The sequence below is a fragment of the Amia ocellicauda genome, chromosome 10 (assembly GCF_036373705.1).
Source record: "Amia ocellicauda isolate fAmiCal2 chromosome 10, fAmiCal2.hap1, whole genome shotgun sequence".
In the NCBI taxonomy this organism is placed as follows: domain Eukaryota; kingdom Metazoa; phylum Chordata; class Actinopteri; order Amiiformes; family Amiidae; genus Amia; species Amia ocellicauda.
In genome coordinates, this window is record NC_089859.1 from 34207308 (window position 1) to 34226992 (window position 19685).

Here is a 19685-nt window from a genome sequence, read left to right on the forward strand (position 1 = left end):
GAAAACATATATTTTAATAGCCCTAGCCTTTATAGGAGAACTGGGCATTATTGTGTATATTTTATTTGACTTTAAAGGATATGGATCTTCTAAGGCAAAAAAAAAAAAATCCAGTGCAGTGTACCAGGTTGATTTATTTTTCATGATAAACCATTATTTACACTGTCTACATAAATAAGAGGTCACACTGTTTTGTATTTAAGCCTGTGCTTCATTATCCTCAGAGAATTGCTGCAAAAGGAAACAAAGCTATTTAAAATTAGCATTTAGTTCAGACAGGTACAAAATGATAGTAGCCCCCGTTAAAACTTTTTGTTTTAAATTGGACATTAATTGGAGATTATCCCTTTTTTTCCTTTCTGTTACAGTTTCTATTTTATCACCGTCACCAAGTTGTTGACTTCAGAAAACTTTAGTAAATGGTGGGAAATGAGCAGAATTACTGCTTGGCAGTAGGAAGCCACTATGTGTGCAAAACATGAACCAGCGGTCTCTCTATTCACTAAACCTATTATATACACAAATAAAGCAAGCTAGTTTCCATGCATTATTCTACATGTGGAATTATTCACAAGGTTTACACATGCTTAATTATACTATATGAAGTAACTCCATAGAAAATGCAGGTATATAGGGGTGGAGTGCTGTGCGGTCTTGGATAGATAGAGCACCACTTTTGTATTTCATGTAAAGAATATTTAACAGTTTTGCTCCAGTTAGTGTACACAGATAGATTTTCTACATATGTATAACATATACAAATAAGCAAATAACACAATAACTGTAAGAAACCCTTGGATTATAAATCATTAATACATTTCAATATAGTCTGCTTCTGGTCTGGAACAGAGACTCTGTGTCAGCATTGTCTTAAGGTATCTCCATTTTACCATTAGATCAAAATCTCAGCCTTAGTCCATATACATACAGGCTCATAACAAAGTGTCCATTGATCAATGTATGCATTACTTATAAGAATTTGGAATAATGCAAAATATGTATACAAGTCTCCAGAATTGTGAGTGAAGCAATTTCTCATTAAAATGGAATGACTTGCAAAAATGACATTTCAATGTTGTTTGTTTGTCTATTCCAGTCATTGATTGTGGTCACCCCGGATCACCTCCAAATGGCATGTTAACTGGAGATAAATACACATTTGGGTCGACAGTGCGTTACTCTTGTGTTGGTGGGAGAGAACTAAAGGGACAGTCTACAAGGACCTGCCAACTGAATGGACACTGGAGTGCACCCATGCCGTATTGCTCAGGTAATATTTGTGGAAATGAGCTAACCTAATCATTGCTTCTCATCTTTCTCATTTATTTTGAGAAGCATAAAAATGAAAGCAAACACTCGGGCATAGAGACTGAAAAGCCCTCTCTGTATTATGAGGCTTGTCTTTCCATAGCAAAATATTGACTGTTTCTGCATTGCTATATTCCAGTGCAGATACATTTGTGGTATTTTGTTTTTTTAATACAATTTACTAAGAGAGCTTTGCCTTCTTTGTTTTCATCATGTTTTCTAAGGTCTTGCTTAGGTCTGTAGAGAAACAATAGTGCATACCTATTATTTCTTCAGATAAATAAATTAATTGATAAAGAAAGAAATGCAATAGAAATGCCAACCAGGATGAAATCTTTACTCTGAGATGTTTAATTAAGGTTTACAATGAATCCTGTGGGGATGGAAAGTAATTTGTATTGGAAGTTTTCTGAAGAATGCATTGTCATTCTTTCAGTAATTAGACACTCAATACCTCTTTACAGAAATTGTTGAATCTTGACTGCAGTAATTGATCCATAGAGTCCTCGTGGTATTCAATGTTTGCTGTCCCTTATAGAGATTAGATGCCATCTGCTCATACGTATCTCAGTGCAAAAACAGTCTTCCTTTCCTCAAGGGAATCTTTTTTCTCACCCCCCTCCCCCATCCCTCTTTAGCTGTGTTGGGCTATTCTCAAAGTGACTATGAACATCTGAAAGGAGAGAAAAAATGCTTGTGGCTCCTGGCCCAATGGCCTTTTTTTTCTTGCCTAATAGTAAAATTAGATTTATGAGTAGCAAACGACTTGGCAAAGAATACAACTGTTCATACGGAATAAGAGTTCATTCAAGCTGTGAGTGCACCTCAGGGACAGACAATAAAGAAAACAAAATAAGACTAATTGCAGAACATCTAAATATAATATAGGAACAACATACCTTATATATTAATATACATATGCATAAGCAATGTCCAGTATGTAAAGTTCATTGGAAAATGTGGATCTGGTCTGTATATAATAAATGTAAATTGTGTTCTATAGCTGTGATTTAATATTGTAGGGTAAGTTTTAGTTCAAAGTATATATTTGTGTTCATATGTTTTGTTAATTCATGGGTAAAATATATATTTTTGCATAGCTTTTAAGACTTGGAAGGAGAATCATTTGAAATGTATGACATTTGGTAGTATGGCAGTCACAAAATGGTTTAACAGGGGGCCAAAATATGCTCCTCAATACCTTTTCATTACTCAGATTGACTGTCACCTAATTGTCTTTTCATGTTTGTGGACATTTTCCACAGATAATGAGGAATCCATTTTTAGTACCTAATCCAGAAAGGGTTTCCACTGCTGTGGAATTGAAGCATTTATTCTTTTAATTATTAATTCATATTACAGACATTTTCTTTTTTTCCCAAGGCAACTTCGATGTTTTATCAAACTAACACACAATGTACTATATAAACACAACATTACCATGGGTTACATCAGAACCCAAAAATATATTTAGCATCACATTACAGAGGAAAAGATTAGGTCATATATTAAGATTTCCATGAGCGAAAGTTAATTGATGCATAAATAAGTAGCAAATAAATGAATTAACAATGTAATTAGTTCTTCTCATGAAGATTGTAGACCTCTGTAGAAGCAAGGGAAACTGATAACTTTGAAACTAAAGTCTTTGTCTTGAAGATTACACAAAATTAAACACGTATAAACAAGTAGAAGAAAATAGATTGTTAAACAGGAATAAGCGCCATCTACTGGGGGATATCAATGACACAGTTTGTAAGTTTATACAGTGAAGTATGTATTGTCAGTACTGTTTTGCTTTGATTTGTGATTCTTTTGATTTTTGTGCAATTGTTAACAAGCCGTTTCCCAAGGCATTTGGGGACGTGGGGTAAAGGTTGTATTATATTTTATTTGTATGTATTGTATGCTGAAACAAAAGCTTTTGAAAGCATGTACAGTTGAAGAATCAAATAGTGATAAGAAATGTATGTTTTTGAACACCATACCATGAACCTTAGCTATCTGCAAATATACATTTTAATTTTTATCTGCAGTTTCAATATGTCCCTGATATAATAATGATTTAATTAATTACCATAGGAGCAGTAGATTGTAATTGTTTCCTATGCATTTTATTTTCCTTTGATCAACTGTATTTGTATTACAATCAATGATGAGGTGAGTTATATGCACTAATTAAGGTATTATTTCCCAAATGCATATGCTTTTCTAAAACAAGTGAGACCTGTATTTATTTTAGCTTAATCAAGTTCTTATTTCCAGATAATGATTTTATGTATTACACTGAGACAATTAGAAATGTAACAAACAAGAGTGGGCCATTTGTCCAATTTAGTTTGTTTAGTTATTAGTACTTTATTGATCCATAAGCCTCATTTAGGTGTTTCTAGCGTTATCATATATGTGGGGTAGTGCCTCCTACTAGTTTTGATCAAAATGCGGCCACAATTAGATCTATGTTTGTCCTCTGGTTCTAATTTAAAGTTTGTTTTGACAGCTTCTTTTGATTGTTTATATTTAATATCTTACAGGAATTGCACCATGTCTGTGAAAATGAAAGTTGTGATTGGATTAACAAGTGGGTGAGAAATATTAAGTAAACAGTACAGTGCTGCTAACCTTGATAAAGGCTTACAGCTTACTTTTTAAAAAGACCATAAACAGTAGCTTATTGACTCAGGTGTATATTGACACACAGATCGTTTGTAATTATCACCTGGGGCCTCACAAGGTGGGATGTTACATGGATGTAACAAGATCTTGGTCAATAAAAATAAAATTAAGGCATTCCCTTCCTGTCGGTCTTTAAACAAAGCATATTGAGGTCACTGACCCAGAAAAAAAAAAAAGAAAGACAAACCTGAAAGAGCCATGAGCACTTCACCAGAGGATTTTTTCCTGCCTCCTAGTGCTCAGTTTTTAAAGCCCATTGGATGTTTTTCTGCTGCTCTATTGTAATCTGCCCTCAAGCATTTTGTTTTCTTGGCTGCATTTCAAAGTCCAAAAAACTGAACATTGCTAATTCAGCTGCTTCCTCCATATTCCAGTATTTTCTATGCAGCAGCAGAAGGCTTTGAAGAGTCTGCTGGAAAAACTTGACAACATGATTGGAAATAGGAAAAATCTGTTTATATGTGTGTTTTCTTGTGTGTTTGTTAATTTTAAAAGATGAACCTAATTTAGGAGTTGGTCTATTCTAGGTACTATGGGCTGGATTAAATACAAAATGTTGACGCTGCAAACTGTCAGAGAACAAGCATGAACTCCTAAATCAAATAATCCTTAAAATAAATCTGCTGTCCAAAACAAGCTTCTCACAACTCTGGTTTTGTTCAACAAATCCCTGGGAATGGTCACTGTATTAAAACAAAACAAACATCTGTGAGAAACTGTGTCTTCAGTGGCATTGCAGCATGAGATATTTTGAATTTAATACAGTTAGAAGGAAAACTATGAATTTCAGAGCTTTACAATTCTTGTGGCATCTCCCTTGAGCAGAATGTGATTTTTTTTTATTATATTTAATTTAGCCATATGACCTTTTGTGTAACAGTGTAATAGTGTCAACAAAGTTTGATTGCATATTTGTTTTTAATCAGTCATAATTAATACATGTTCCAGCATTAGATTCAACCATAAACCTAATCCTGTTCGTCCGTGTATCCGTACCAATGTACTTGTTTTGAGATGCCATTCTTGGATAAATATGCATGCATGCATATTTTTATTTTTCACTTTCTTGTTTCACAAAGGGATGAACCTTGCTGATAAATCTTCTGATAAAACATAAAAAAAGTATTTACTTTGAATAAAATCCCATCCACAAACTCTTTCCCTTAGATCTTTTGCAGGACCCTTTAACATTGGGATTTTTTTTTTTTTTTTTATTGAAAGATATGGTTTGAACACACCCCTTATTACAAGATTATCTCAATTTGATGTACGCTCAATTCCGTAAAGGCAAAATTCACAGTAATTCCCCACAGGTGGATGCCTGATCCCTGCTGGTTAAGACTTGTTATTGCATCCTCTGTTCTCTGTAGAGTAGAGTATATGTAATCTGGCACTGTAAAAGCTGTGCAATATATGCTTTGTTATGCATGTGAGTCTCTTTGTTGTCACTTCAGAAGAGGGAGGTGGTTTTGGTCCTTGTATCAACTTAACATCAAATCTCCCCAAGTCTCATTATTAGAGAGCAGTGTCACTGTGCTATCAAGGATGAGCTTTGCTTAAGTAAGGAAAGATTACATTGAACTGTTGATGTGTAATAAAATGTGTGTTTCATGGCAAATGGAGATATGGTTCCTTAAGGAGACCTATTCTTAAATTCAGTTGTACATAATTTAGCTTTTTGCAAATGATGTGTTGTAAGGTGATTTGTTCATCAAAAATAATACATTGAATCATAAATTATAATACAATAAATCCAGTGTCAGTTTTAGAAGATTTAGTAGATAGATTCAGATAGGCTGGAAAGGAAATCTTAAGCTTTATTGAAAAGCTTCTTGTTAATTGAAATGTAGTACATTTGTGTTTGTTTAGTTGCTGTGTTTATTTCGTCAATTATTGATTTACACTTTTTACATTAAATGAAATCATTAACAAGAAGGAATAAGTAGTTTTATATATTTTTGTCACCATGTTGTTTGTGTAATTTCTCATGTTAAGGTGTTTCTATTCTATTTCTTAATCAAATCAATGGGACACCACCCTCCTCCCCAGCTCCAATGGCTTCATGGCTGCCTTTTTGGTTTTGTAGGATAGCACCAGTGGGATAGCTAATGTTGTAATAACCTCGCTGTGTCCTTGAAGTATGGCACAGTCAGCACAATCAGTTAAAGAAAATGTGTGCTTGGAGGGGCTACAGATGGAAGCAGTATACCACAGGCAAGCATACCAGAGGTGAAACATGTCATCCACCTAATTCACAACTTGTTTTGACACACTGCAAGAATATGTAATTATGTGGGTAGTCAACAGGGGCAGGGTAGTGGGTGAGTTCATTTACTTTATACCTTATTTTAAGCACACTTGGCAAGGTGTGTGAGGGGATCACTTGTCATAGCATTCATGTTATATTGTATGGCAATAGCATTTAGGTGCAGTGTTTTCTTTGAAAACATATAACATCTGAAATACATGTATTTAAAATTTTGCAATGTATTTATTTTCACCACGTTGTAAATTCACTAATACTTGTTTGTCCTTCAGGACACGTTGCTAAATTGACGGCAATTATACATGATACATTGAATGATCAAGATCAATAATCTGTGTACTGTATTGGGTCCCCCCTAAAACGAAAATTGCGTGATTGCGTCTTTCGCTTAACAAAAAAATTGCTTTTTGTCCGCGTAGTGTCACCATACCTAAGGTGGAGACAAAAAACAGGCAGCCGATGTTGTACCCAATGGACTGTGTTCCCGGTCCCAGCGAAAACGAGGCTCTGAAAGTCTCAGTTGCGGAAGTGCGATAAACAAACGCGCATCACTGTTGAGTTCTGGACGTGGGAGTGATTGCCATTAAGACAGATATAAAGCCCTGTCATTTCAAAGATTTCAAGTAGACAAACAAAATTTGGTATTAATTGGACTCATTACATTCGGTGAGCTCTTAGAACCGCCGAGATGTTAGATTAAATACAACCACCGCACCCGCAAAATGTGTCTGTAAAACAGCTGTGTGATGTAAACGAAAAATAAACAGTTGGATTAAACTTAATATTTTAACATATGAACATCACACAACATTTGCACGGCAGCAACACTGTATTCACATTGAAAAATTTAAACATTTTTCTTATTTTTTCAAAACGAGCGCATATAGGCTACATAAACAAATACTAAACTGTAAACTGGTGTAGGAATCGGTTGCACATGTTAGCAAACATACAATTAAAAAACATAAACAACCAGTTATGAAAATAGCATAACATTAAAATATAACATGCAATTCTAACAAATAAATAATAATGTGAAAGCGCTTTGAAATGGCCTTGACTGTATACAGCTGCACACATCAATGCAGGAGGCGCTTTTCAGCACTGCAGTTCATTTACCACAGACTGCGTTTTAACAGCAAGAAACAGCGCAGCTCTGTCTGTGTGCATTAAGCAGCCTGGCAGTGTCTTTACTCCCATGTGCAGCGCTGGTGAGGGGCATCTTCAGTCCTGCAGATACTGAACTGTAGTGCCAACAGCATCTAATAAACACTACCAGCAGCCAGCCTATCGCCAGCTGCCCGTGATACAAATAATTAGCACATGATCAGACAGTGACTGGTGAAGGCATTGATCCAGAGACCTGGGTTTGCGACAAGATGAAAGAGTGAATTCCAAAGGAAAGTTACAAACTTGCTGAGCTGATCAGAGGACATGCAGGCGGATGAGAGCTAGATCATGTGTGATTCTTCAATTGTGTGTATTTTGTGTCATCTGCTAATAAAATAAATCATTATAATATATGAATATATGTGTAGACATTTATGTGTTTCAGCTCTCAACACGATACAAATTATTTCACGATGACTGAGTTTATTACAAAGCCCAGATTGTCGGCTTTATTGTATTCAAAAACTGCGGTCCGGCGGCTGAAGAAAGTATTTATATCTTGTTACATTCGACGAATTTACACCAGACGCCGTATAGGTATTTATTTATTTAATTATTTATTTTTTACATAAGTCACATTCATAATATAGGCTATCTATTAAATATAGGTCAATATAATATTATCTATTAATATAGGTTTCTATAAAAAGTAAGTTACACAGTATACATGAATTACCTTTACTATACCCAGTATTAATATTGTTTAACGGCTCAAGACTGTGTAGATGTATTTGCCTGTTATTTACTGTATTCGTTTCTGGTCTGTATAATGACTGGTGTGTGTTACATGCATGTTCTGTATATAAAAATAAAAGGACGTTAAATTCCCATATGGAACACATTTTCAATACATTATAAATCTATGCAATAATAATGCAGTTAAACATAAAACATGAATGTGCCTATTGACTGTTACTACCATAATCCAGATTATACCAGTCACGGAATGCTCTGTGTTATGTTGGCCAAAGAAATTACCAACATATACATGAGTGTTATTATGTACCTGCACTATATTGTTCTGAAGATAATGTTTGAATGTTTACTGAATTCTGGAAGTTTTCTTAATACTATGATACTTGTGTTTACTGCTCCAGCCCATTTGATCTGGAGTGAAGATTGTGCATCTTTATGAAAGGAATTCTAATGTATGTTGTGTGTACAGATTTTTTTTTTTTTTTTGTGTGTGCATAATTTCGAATTGGTAGTATCGTGAAATTGACCTGGAATCGTATCAAAGTTCAAAATTCTAGTATCATGACACTTACGAGTACATTTCACATTACTTTTATGTCATTTCCAGTCAAAAATATGAGAATTTATTTTCTAGTAGAATGACATTTCAAATTAAAACTCATGTGAAAAATTGTTGTTTGGCAACTAAACTATTCAGTAATACATTAAATTGTATTGACTAAACCATAGGTCTAATGAAGGTAATTTGAGTAATATTATGGCCATACATGAGGAAATTGATTCAAAGATTTTGAATTTCAGCTTCCAGCTGAGCATCAGAATGATTTTTCAGCACATCTGGCATAATCTGTAGTCCTAGACACAGTAAGCTAAAAGGAAACTTAAATCAGGGAAATTAACCATCTAACAGATAGTCATCTCAGAACTTTGTGAATAGGATTTTCCTACTTTTGTTTGGGGGGGAGGGATATATTGTTGTATTTAATATGGTGTTTTATTCAAGAGATTCCTGGTTGAAAAAACTGTGCTGTTGTTCTGTAACAAATTACCTGCTTGTTAGAGAAATATTCCCTTCTAATATTTAATATGGTGTTCTAGTTTTATAGTTAGTTATTTTGTCTTTTCTACCATATATTGTCTAATACGTTTTTATGTTGTTGTTGTGGTATTGTTTTGGTATCAAGTACTGTGAAACGAAACTTGGTATCGGCATCGAAGTCAAAATTCTGGTATCAACACAACAGGTTTGTCGTTACACTCAACGTAGATTTTTGGAAGATGAGATAATGCGTAACAATAGGTTGTGTATGGAACCGTGGTTATCTAAGAAAAGAAGCACTGCCCAAGGGGGAGGGGCTTTCAGAGTGCATCGCTGGAACATATCGAAGACATTTGTCTATCTAAGCTGCCATTGGCCCTTGTGCCCATCACTCAGACAGGACCCTTCTGCTTCCTGTTTGTATAAAAGGTGATGTCTGCACAAAGACTTCCTCTTTTTGCTGGGAGCTAGAACTCCCGCGTGACCTTGCAACCCTTGGGCAGTGCTACTTTCCTCTGATAACCATGGTTGCATACACAACCTATCGTTATCTTTCGAGTTAGAAGAACTGCTCAAGGGGGAGGGGTACAGTATAACCAAACCGTCGCAAGGAAGGAGGCAGCAAGCTGGTGAGAGAGCTTGCCCAGAGGTGTACCTACTAGAAGCTGTACCAACTCTATGATAGAAACCACATGGGCCCCTTGGGACCACATCTGGGCTGCTCAGATACGAAGAACGCAGTCATGCTGAACTGGGAAGAAATAACGAATGGTGTGTCCACGGGGCAACAAAAACCTTGTTCCTACTGTGAAGCCTAGTAATTGCAGCCTCCTGCTCTACTAGCAGGGCTAGCAGTGGGGTCAATACCAAGACCACTCCATATAAGCACAGGATGCAGTCTCGCTAACAAGACCGCTAACAGATCTGGTCCATCCTGGTGTTGAGAGGACGTGACTGGGACCACTCGCTCTGGAGTGGTGGGGGCCCATGGTTGCTCCGCTCCCCTGGCAAGGAAGGAACAAAACAGCGTGGCTAATTTAGATAAAATTAAAATAACACAACAACACACAACTGTAGTGAATTGGTGGAAGGAAAGCACAGTATGTACTGCCAGCCAACCAAAAAATGCAGATTTCTGGTTTGGACAAACGGAAGGCTCTCTTACGTGTCTTGATGAACGTAAGGCGAGGGGCAAAAAGAGGAAGTGTTTGTTCAGACGTCACTTTTTATACAAACGGGAAGTGGATGGGTCCTGTTTAAGTGACAGGCACAAGGGCCAATGGCAGCTTTGATAGACAAAATGTCTTCGATATGTTCTAGCGATGCGCACTGAAAACCCCTCCTTCTTGGGCAGTGCTTCTAACTCGAAAGATAACCTAGTTTAATTTCCCTGTGCCCCTGTTATTATAGTTAGATAGTTGCCAGTGCATTGGCAGAGATGTTGCAGGAGAGGAAGGATTTTCCACCAAATTTTATTTAGCCTGGAATGTTCCGTTAAATAATAATTCAAAATAAAATAAAACAAAAACTTCTGGCAAGTCATTTAGGATTTTTCTTTAAAAGTGCATGCAGTCTTCTAATTATGAGTAAAGGCAGAGCAACAACGTCATACTGTCTATTTCATGTTTAAATAAGTACAGGAAACAGCCTGCAGCTCTTTTATAATAACTGCTTAACTCCTTCCCCAGGGTTTGTATATAGCTCACTTTATACCTGGTACAATTCTGTATTAGTATGCAATAGTTATTAAAATGGATTTTGTTAGGGCCATTTGTTGGTTTTATGGTACGTTACTAATGAGTAGGGCATCCCTGGGTTATTAAGTCTCAAAATTAATTAGGTCTTAATTAATTTGTTGCTTAATGATACCAAAAAGCAATATATTTCAGCAATGTCCATTTGTCCTGCTTGCAGTACAGGATTTTTTCAAGGCTGAGAAAACAGATCTTATTTAAACTGACAGAAGGAAAAAGTATACAAAAATATTTAAAGGTTTTTGAACCTTCTATACAATGTTCTATACAAAATGACATGTTTGTAATTTATATACAATCTAAATAATTTGACAGAAAGCTAAATGTCACATACGTTTATATTTAAATATGACCATTAGAAAATTCAGAATGTTTTTAGATTGATAGAACATATGATTTTCCATTAAGCAACTCCAAAGCCAAACAGCAAAATGGTAGGCATGGTGTTTGTGTTGTGTGTCCAATGTCACATGTTCCTGTAGGTTACAAACAGTCTGCAAGTAATCCACTGAACCAGATAAATGTGTATTTATCTGTAATAACAATTTCCAGAAAAAATAATTGCTTGCTTGAATGTGTTTTTTTTTCTTTTAATTTTTGTAGTGTTCGCTATTGCAGTATTCTATATTTGAAATTATTACAATGCTATATCAATAAGACTATATTGAATCTTATAAAGCAAGACACAATTCACCACATGTAATGTGATTATTGGACAATACAATAGCACTTTTTACTCGGGCTGAACTTTTTTAAATGTGCTCTTCCTGAGTACCGAAAGAATCATGAGAGTTTGAAGTGTGTTGCAGATTGAACAATTATAACTGCAAGGGGTCAAAATTAAATTAATCAAATACATTATAAAACAAGATGAAAAATGACCTTTTCCTTTCTTCCTTCATTTTATTGTTTGTTTTTTCGACTTCCCCCTTTCCTTCTACAATTTTTTTTTTTTAATCTGTCACCAATTATTTTCACCATATCTTCTCTTTTTAGTGATGGCTTTAAAACAAGTGGAATGTTTTTGTTTTTCTACAGGTGATTCTTCAGGTACCTGTGGAGACCCAGGCATTCCTGCCCACAGCGAAAGAGAAGAGACTGATTTTAAAATCAGAAGCAAAGTACGGTTCACCTGTGCAACAGGGTACATTCTGTATGGCTCAGCTGAAAGGATGTGTTTCCCCAATGGAACTTGGTCAGGAAGACAGCCATCATGCAAACGTAGGAGACTACTTTTATTTCTCCAAAAGATCTTTCACACCCATAAAACAATGTTTTATTAGTTCTGAGACTATTGTTCATAACAATGTCCTTGTTTGATTTTTTGGTATTATTACATAATAATTACAATAGCAATTATTACATAAAATTATACTGTTGTCCATTTTCATGTCACATATGTACAGCACTTACCATGACAGTTTAACCACTTAATTAGATTAAGGATAAACTGTTACTTGAGAAGATACAGAGCAATTAGACTTATTTAGGAACTCATATATATTTGGTATCCACTGACATAACTCTAGTAACTATAGTACAACAACAGTAAATCTGTATTTGTTAAAGCTCAGATATATATTAGATCCAGAATCTGTTTTCCTCTTTTTTTCACCCGTTTATTTGCTCTGTCTTTGCTCTTTTTGTTCCTACATGTTTTCTCCATTGGGTATGTTCCTGCAAGGGATAAATAACAGAGAAATGCTAAAGTCCCACAGGTGTCAAGTGATAATATAAAACCCTGTTTCTTTCCAATTTATTGTCTTTATTATTATGGGTTCCTCTACCTAAACAAGATATCAATCTCTTTTTAAACAGGTAGCTTATTTTTTTCAAACTGCTTTCTCCATGTTCCATCGAACAGCTATAGTTTAGCTTTGCAGTTAAATAGATTTACAGATTGTTAACTCAAACCCTGGAGGCTGAAATCTCACAAGGGTGAATGTTTTCCTTTGTTGCCTTGATCTAGGAGCTTGTCTCACTTTAAATCCTATCCAGTTGTATTCTGTTTCCATCCTCAGTAATCATGGGTATATTCCTGAATGGATACATAACTAGAAAAACTGTACAAATTTTGTATTTTATATATTATATATTATAGTGTATATTAAAGTTAAAGATTGGACGTCTTAAATGACATAATTGCAATTATGGACATTGCATTGTTCTACCTGCTTAGACCTAATTACATATCAGAGTCCCAGAGCCCAGATTCAAACTAGTGAATGTATAATGCTGTCTCTTTTTTTTAATCTATCTATTTGGTTTTAGCTGTACAGTGTGGAAATCCAGGGACCCCAACAAATGGCAGACTATTCCGCATTGATGGGACAACCTTCTCCCACTCAGTCATTTACTCTTGCATGGAAGGATACTTGCTAACTGGCTCATCTGTGAGGCAGTGTTTGGCTAATGGGACATGGTCTGCGAACCCCCCTAATTGCACAAGTAAGTGTATGAACGAAACATACTTTATTTCACATTAAACTAATTATACAATATCAGGTCACCCTGTTGACTCCTTGGTAAGTGTTAAGGAAAGGAAGTAATGAATTAAAATCTGCCTTCAGTTTTACAAAGTGAATAATAAATCTGTTGTGTTGGTGTAACAAATTAAAAGGCCTAGCCATGAAGCTTGCTCTCCCAGAGAAACTGTGTGATAGAAAGGGGTGATCAAGTTCAAACACCAGGCTAATGGCTTTTAATGTCAAAGTATATGAGAACTGTATTTGGGAAAAAAATCCTGAGCTACAGTGAAGTCAGAAACCTTTTTGAAGGTAATTGTCTTGTGAATGATTTATATGAGCCTGTACAAAAAAATAATACTCTGAAACTGCATACATTTAAAAGTTTAACATCAATGACTAAGATGTGTGACTACCTGAAAAATAGACTTGATGAATCAAAGTCAAAGAACTACTCCTATCCTTCATCAAAGTCTGAAAAACGCGTTCAGGAAAAAAAGGAATATCTCCCAAACTCAGACTCCTTCAGGCAATAAAATAATGGCAGGCACAGGTAACAGTATTTCAGCTAATAAAATATAAATGTTTCAATTCATCCCATAAATGATATTGCCTAGTTTCAACTGGAAAATACTTAAAACAGAATTCAAGTACTGTGCACTTTAAGGAAGCCTTAAGTCACAAATTGAGTAAGGAATAGGACAGTGGAGATAAATCCACATGAGTATTTTCACAAGGGATCTTTTGTTCCATATTCATATGACTGAATATGAATGTTGAATGACCCACTACATTTTAAAGTACACCTCAAGTGTGTGTAGTTTTGTGAAATCAAAACAATAACATTGCTAAAATCTTGAGTTTAAAGAAACATTTAAAGAAACTGTCAAATGGTATAGTATGTTGCATTATAAAAAGCCATTGTATATGCTATATATGATGTTCATATGAAGCAGCTTTTGTTTGTTTGTAGTTTTTGTTTTGTTAAAATCATAAATGCCAGTCTGTCATTACAAAAACAAAATGTATTTCTGTTTTTTTTATATTGGCAGTGAACAACAATGATGAATTCTCAGCTATTCCCCCATATCACACATCATACTTTGACAACATCTTGTCCTGCAGCATTATGCATCACTCTGTGCTCTGTAGATCTGTGGAATTAGGGTTCTAGTCAAACCACTTAACTATTTTTGTATTTTATATTTTTCATGGTCACCTTTAAAAATTAAATCTGTCTGATAACACTTCATAAAAATGGCCTCAGATTTCCAATCAATTAATGATAGTCTTCCAGATCCATATTTTTATAGGCAATAGTGACTTAAAAATATAAAGAATGCATTGTAAAATATAAGAAACAGTAAAGTACTAAAAACCAGCAACATCATTTTATTTGTGAACAAAATGATTTACAATTAAAAGCATAACAAAATAATAGTTACATTGGATTGTACAACAAGTTCTGTAATCAGTACTATAAACAGTTACGGATTTAAAAAAACAGTTATCTAGAAGAGGACTACAAAGTTGGTAGTGCTTTGTATCATTCAAGAGCTATTTCACATGTAGATATAGTGGCAATGAAGAAAAACATTATGGCAACATTCAGGAATTAGTCTCAAAAGGTCTTTTTTAGGCTGTAAATATAACTTCTAAACTGCATTGTGTTTCCATGGTGATCGTAGGAATCTGAACAAGTTGAATATTGATAATTTCAAATTTAGCTCAACTATAAAGGTTGGTGGCACCTGTTAAATAGCTTTAACTGAGTTACATAGCCCAGGTCCATTTCGTATTCATCCATTTGAGACATCAGTAATTGTAAAAGATCTGCAGTATTGATCATTGAAGTTAAACCATCAGGGACTTCAGGGATGTATGAGAAAGAGGTTTGCCAGTTTGCAGTGTATTGATTTTTCAGCATAATTGTGAGATCTATCATTTAGAATAAAATACAAACTGTCTGGAGATGTCTTTGTTGCTGCATAAATAGGTTGTTTAAAATGATTTGTGGACTTAGAATTTGTATGATTGTTACTTCTTTTCAAGTCTCTACTTACAGAATATTATCAGAGGTAAATTGACAATGATGTTAACCTTATATGTGTGTTTGTATATATGGTAAACTCAGTAATTCAAATATGTATTATAGTACTGAAAAAGTTAATCATTCTGCCTTTTTTGTGTTTTAACTTATAACCATGCGGTTTCTCCCTAATTATTCCCAAGTGTAAGGTGGTCTTATACACATTTATTAATTTTATCCCATACATGATATTGCCCAGTGTTTAATGTGTTTAATTTATATGACATAACAATCTTAGAGTAAATTATTTATTTACGTATTTATGTTTAATATACATCCATATTTTAACCTAAAACGATGCTTTCCTTTCAGTGATTAACTGTGGGGATCCTGGAATTCCAGCTAATGGACTGAGATATGGGGAGGACTTTTCTATTGGGCAAAATATTACATTTGTCTGTCAGCCTGGATATATCATGGAGCCAATAAGTTCCACCATTCGTACCTGCACAAAAAATGGCACGTGGAGTGGCATCATGCCAGCTTGTAAAGGTAACTTTAAAAACCTTTAAACGTAACATTCCAGTATGTGTCTGTTCCGGCAATGTAATACATTTTTATTGTGTAGCTTTTTAAGATTAAGTTATTGAAGCATATTTAAGCCTATTGAACTAAGGATTGAAAATAATTAAAAAGAACAATAGCGCAGTGTGTAGGTATTAATTTATGTGTTAATGTGTATTAGTTATTAACTGTTATTATCTGTTAATTCAGTTTGAGGGGGTTAGACTTACGGGTTACCAGGCAGAAACATGTCTTATAAAGGCTTACAAATTATATCCAATGATCAGTTTGACTGGCCGTGAGTACTGACCTGTCATTAGTACATAGTAAGTCTTCCGGGACTTCCGGGTCTTTCCTCTCAGCCAGAAAAAAGGCAGTAATCAGTGGAGCTTAGGGATGGCAGCTCAGTATTTCTGGAAGGGCTGTGTTAAAGATGAAACATTGGGCAGTGATCCGGATGGCTTTGTGGACATCTCAGATTATTATCATTTTGTTTAAGCACAGGATGTGCTTGGTGAATTTCCAATAGAGATCAGAAAATCCTGTCTTGACAAATCCCCTTTTGCCCCAACTAATTAAAAGTAAACAAACATGACTCTCTGTTCTCTAGCAGACATTAAACCATATTGGATTTCTTAGGATATAAGAGGTGGTGCCCCAGAGAAACCTTCCGCTGCAAATATCTTTAAATAATGACAATAATGGACAGCAGCTCCACTCAACATGAAAATAGTGCTTTAGACTATAATAATGAATAGGTTATTCTGTGTGTATTACATATGGTGAGTGTTATATATTTGTGTGCGTGTGCGTGGGTGTATGTGTGTGTGTACATGTATAATGTAGAAAAAAAGTATAGGGTTGAATGAAGACCTTTACTTGAACTCCTCAATTAAACAGACTGGAATAGTCATCAGGTATTTTAAAATGTTGATGGTGAAAACCAGTTGATGTGTGCCTCATATTTTAGGATAATTAATAAGATGTCACCTGTAAATTGCTGAATTAAACAATATTAGCTTTGTCAGTCAAATGCTAGCTGACATAATACGAATTTGTATAATATTCTAGTGCATGCGAACAAAAGAGGACATCCCAAGTTCCAGTGCTGTTGATTTTATTGTATAGTTTTTGTTTTCTGCATTGATAATACAAATGGCTGGGCCATATGGAGCATCTTACCGACATCTTCCAAAGAAGGGAAATACATTCTTATACTACTGGCATATGAGAAGTTTAATATCCTTTTAAAATTTAATAATAAAAAGTCATATGTTACAGGCATTGTATCTCAGATGACCTCATGAAACTATAATGCCTTTTAATGGAGTGTACTGTACATTCTCTCTCTCAGTTATAAGGTAAAGGACTACTTTCAGAACTAATTAAGACAACAGAGGCATGTGAACATCTGTAAGTGAGCAACTAATGGGCTGTGCAATCAACTGCTGATTCTTTTAAAGGTGGAGCCTTACACAGAGTAGCATAGCATATGGTGTGTTAGCTAAGATGTTATACAATATGATAAAAACATATAAATTAAGGAAAGGTTTTACATTAATCAAACTACAACAAAAATATGTGTTTAGCTTTGAAGTGTACAGACCACAATTCATTCATACATAAACTGGAAGCTATGCAAACAAAAGTGACTAAAGCAGGAGGTGGGCTGGTTTTTAAATGCTAATAATTTCCTAAGCAGCTAACATACTTTGGATTTTGCATTCTAAATCATATCTCTCAGTTTCAAGGGGAAAAGTAAAGAGGTTTTATTTGAAAATCTGGTGTGAAGTGCGTAGCTGAGGCTACAAAATCTTCCTTCAGAAAAGGAAACTGTCAAAAACACAGACATCTAGTAAACCATTAAGATCTGACCAAAGCGCAAGAGGACAGAGTTTTATGGACCAATGTGACAATGTTGGATCTTTTCAGCTCTAGGAGAAAACAAGTAATCAGTCGTAAACCCAGCAAAGGTCATATAATAATGTCAGGAAGGACAACTGCTTATAAAAAATTAACCCCTTCAGACCTAAATTATATTCCAAGGTTTTGAAAAATATAACAATGCCTTTTTCTTGTCTTTAATGCAATGAATATATATATATATATATATATATATATATATATATTTTTTTTTTTTTTTTTTTTTTAATTATTATTATTATTATTATTATTATTATTATTATTATTTTAATAAAAACTCTTTCATTCTTAAACTTTTTATCCATTTGAATGGACATCTGGTCCAAACAGTTTTAAAATACTCATTTTTGGTTGCTTTAAAGTTTGTAAAGATAAGGTACACACTGTTTATTAATTGTCTTGTCACCTGGAACCATTTAATTTAAGAATATCAGTGCATTAATATAATATTTTGAGATTTTCATTATTTATTGATGTAATTTTAATTTCTGTAATATACAAATTCAAACAAATTGAGTTGGGTAGAGTTATATTAGATGCTTTACATGATTAATTACAGTGAATAAGGCCTTCAGAAGTTATCTTCAATTTGTAACAGACAATGCAAATCATGCAATAATTTGTTTGGATCTTCATTCCAACATTGCAATGATTCCAGACACTCCAGAAACAGAATACACAGTCAGTGGTACTTAAGAGACAAAATATGCAGATGGAGAACTCATATCTTGGGTGTTTTAGAAAGGACCAAATTAATATCTTCTGGCAGCACATTAGAAGTATAAAATGGAAGCTCGAGTCCAGATGCAGTAGAAGATGGTTGATGTTTTAAGTTTTTGTTTGATCTAATCTAGGATTATCCATGCCAGCAAGAAACATACAGATGCTAGTCCAATTTAGAGCTATGAAAAAACAGATTATAGTACAGTGTAAACCATATATTATAAATTGCCTGTCCAGGCCAATTCATATTGTTGATTTGTTTTGCACTTTGTTTTGCACTTATGTTGTAAGTCGCCCTGGATAAGGGCATCTGCCAAGAAAAATTAAAAAATTAAAATAATAATAATAATAATAATAATAATAATAATAATAATAATAATAATACATGTCCTTCAACTGTGCATGGTATCCACAGGTAATTTAATGAATTGAATAATACAGCATATTTCAATAATATTTATAAATTATTTACCATTGTGAACATAGAAATAGATTTTTTAATATATTAAGAGAAATTTCATTGCAGAAAATAATCATTTGATTTATTTGTGTATGTGTGCAATTTTTACAATGTAATTATATAATGTTTCAGGGGTAATTAGAGGTTACACTTAAATATATGCAACAAATTTGCTTTTCACAAAAACCTTTATTTTCATTCTTAATGTATCAGCAGGTATTTTTTTTTAATAGGCCCTTTTCTTTATTGTTTGATTCGTTTCTATGCACTCATAAATTGTTTAGAGGTCAAAAGGCAAGCCAGTGGAAACCGTTTCAATGGAAATGCTTAGGCATATGCAAATTGTACTACTTTGAGAACAACATTGCACTGCCTTGCTATTACGAGACATAATCATTCGAATGTCTAGCATCACTTGTGATCTGCTCTGCTTTGTCAATGAGTGAGCGCCTGTGCAGAGCTTCCAACAGGCCACACAGACACAAAGCAAACCAGAGGAGAGCCTAGTGACTGACTGTCACTAGAGTTGTACTTCAATATAGATCATTAAATTGGTGCATCTGCATTGCATAAATCCTCCAACCTAGTGCACAATATTTTGAATATGGGATG

At 34.4% G+C, this 19685-nt stretch overlaps 1 protein-coding gene across 1 annotated transcript in view; it reads left to right on the forward strand.

Annotated features, from left to right (window-relative positions):
• csmd3b (CUB and Sushi multiple domains 3b) overlaps positions 1-19685 on the forward strand; it is a 286431-nt gene that overhangs the window by 233223 nt on the left and 33523 nt on the right. Inside the window, exons 52-55 of the mRNA XM_066714578.1 lie at positions 1097-1270; positions 11948-12130; positions 13181-13357; positions 15776-15955. Coding sequence (XP_066570675.1) covers positions 1097-1270; positions 11948-12130; positions 13181-13357; positions 15776-15955 — 714 coding nt within the window. The remainder of the gene's footprint in view (positions 1-1096; positions 1271-11947; positions 12131-13180; positions 13358-15775; positions 15956-19685) is intronic.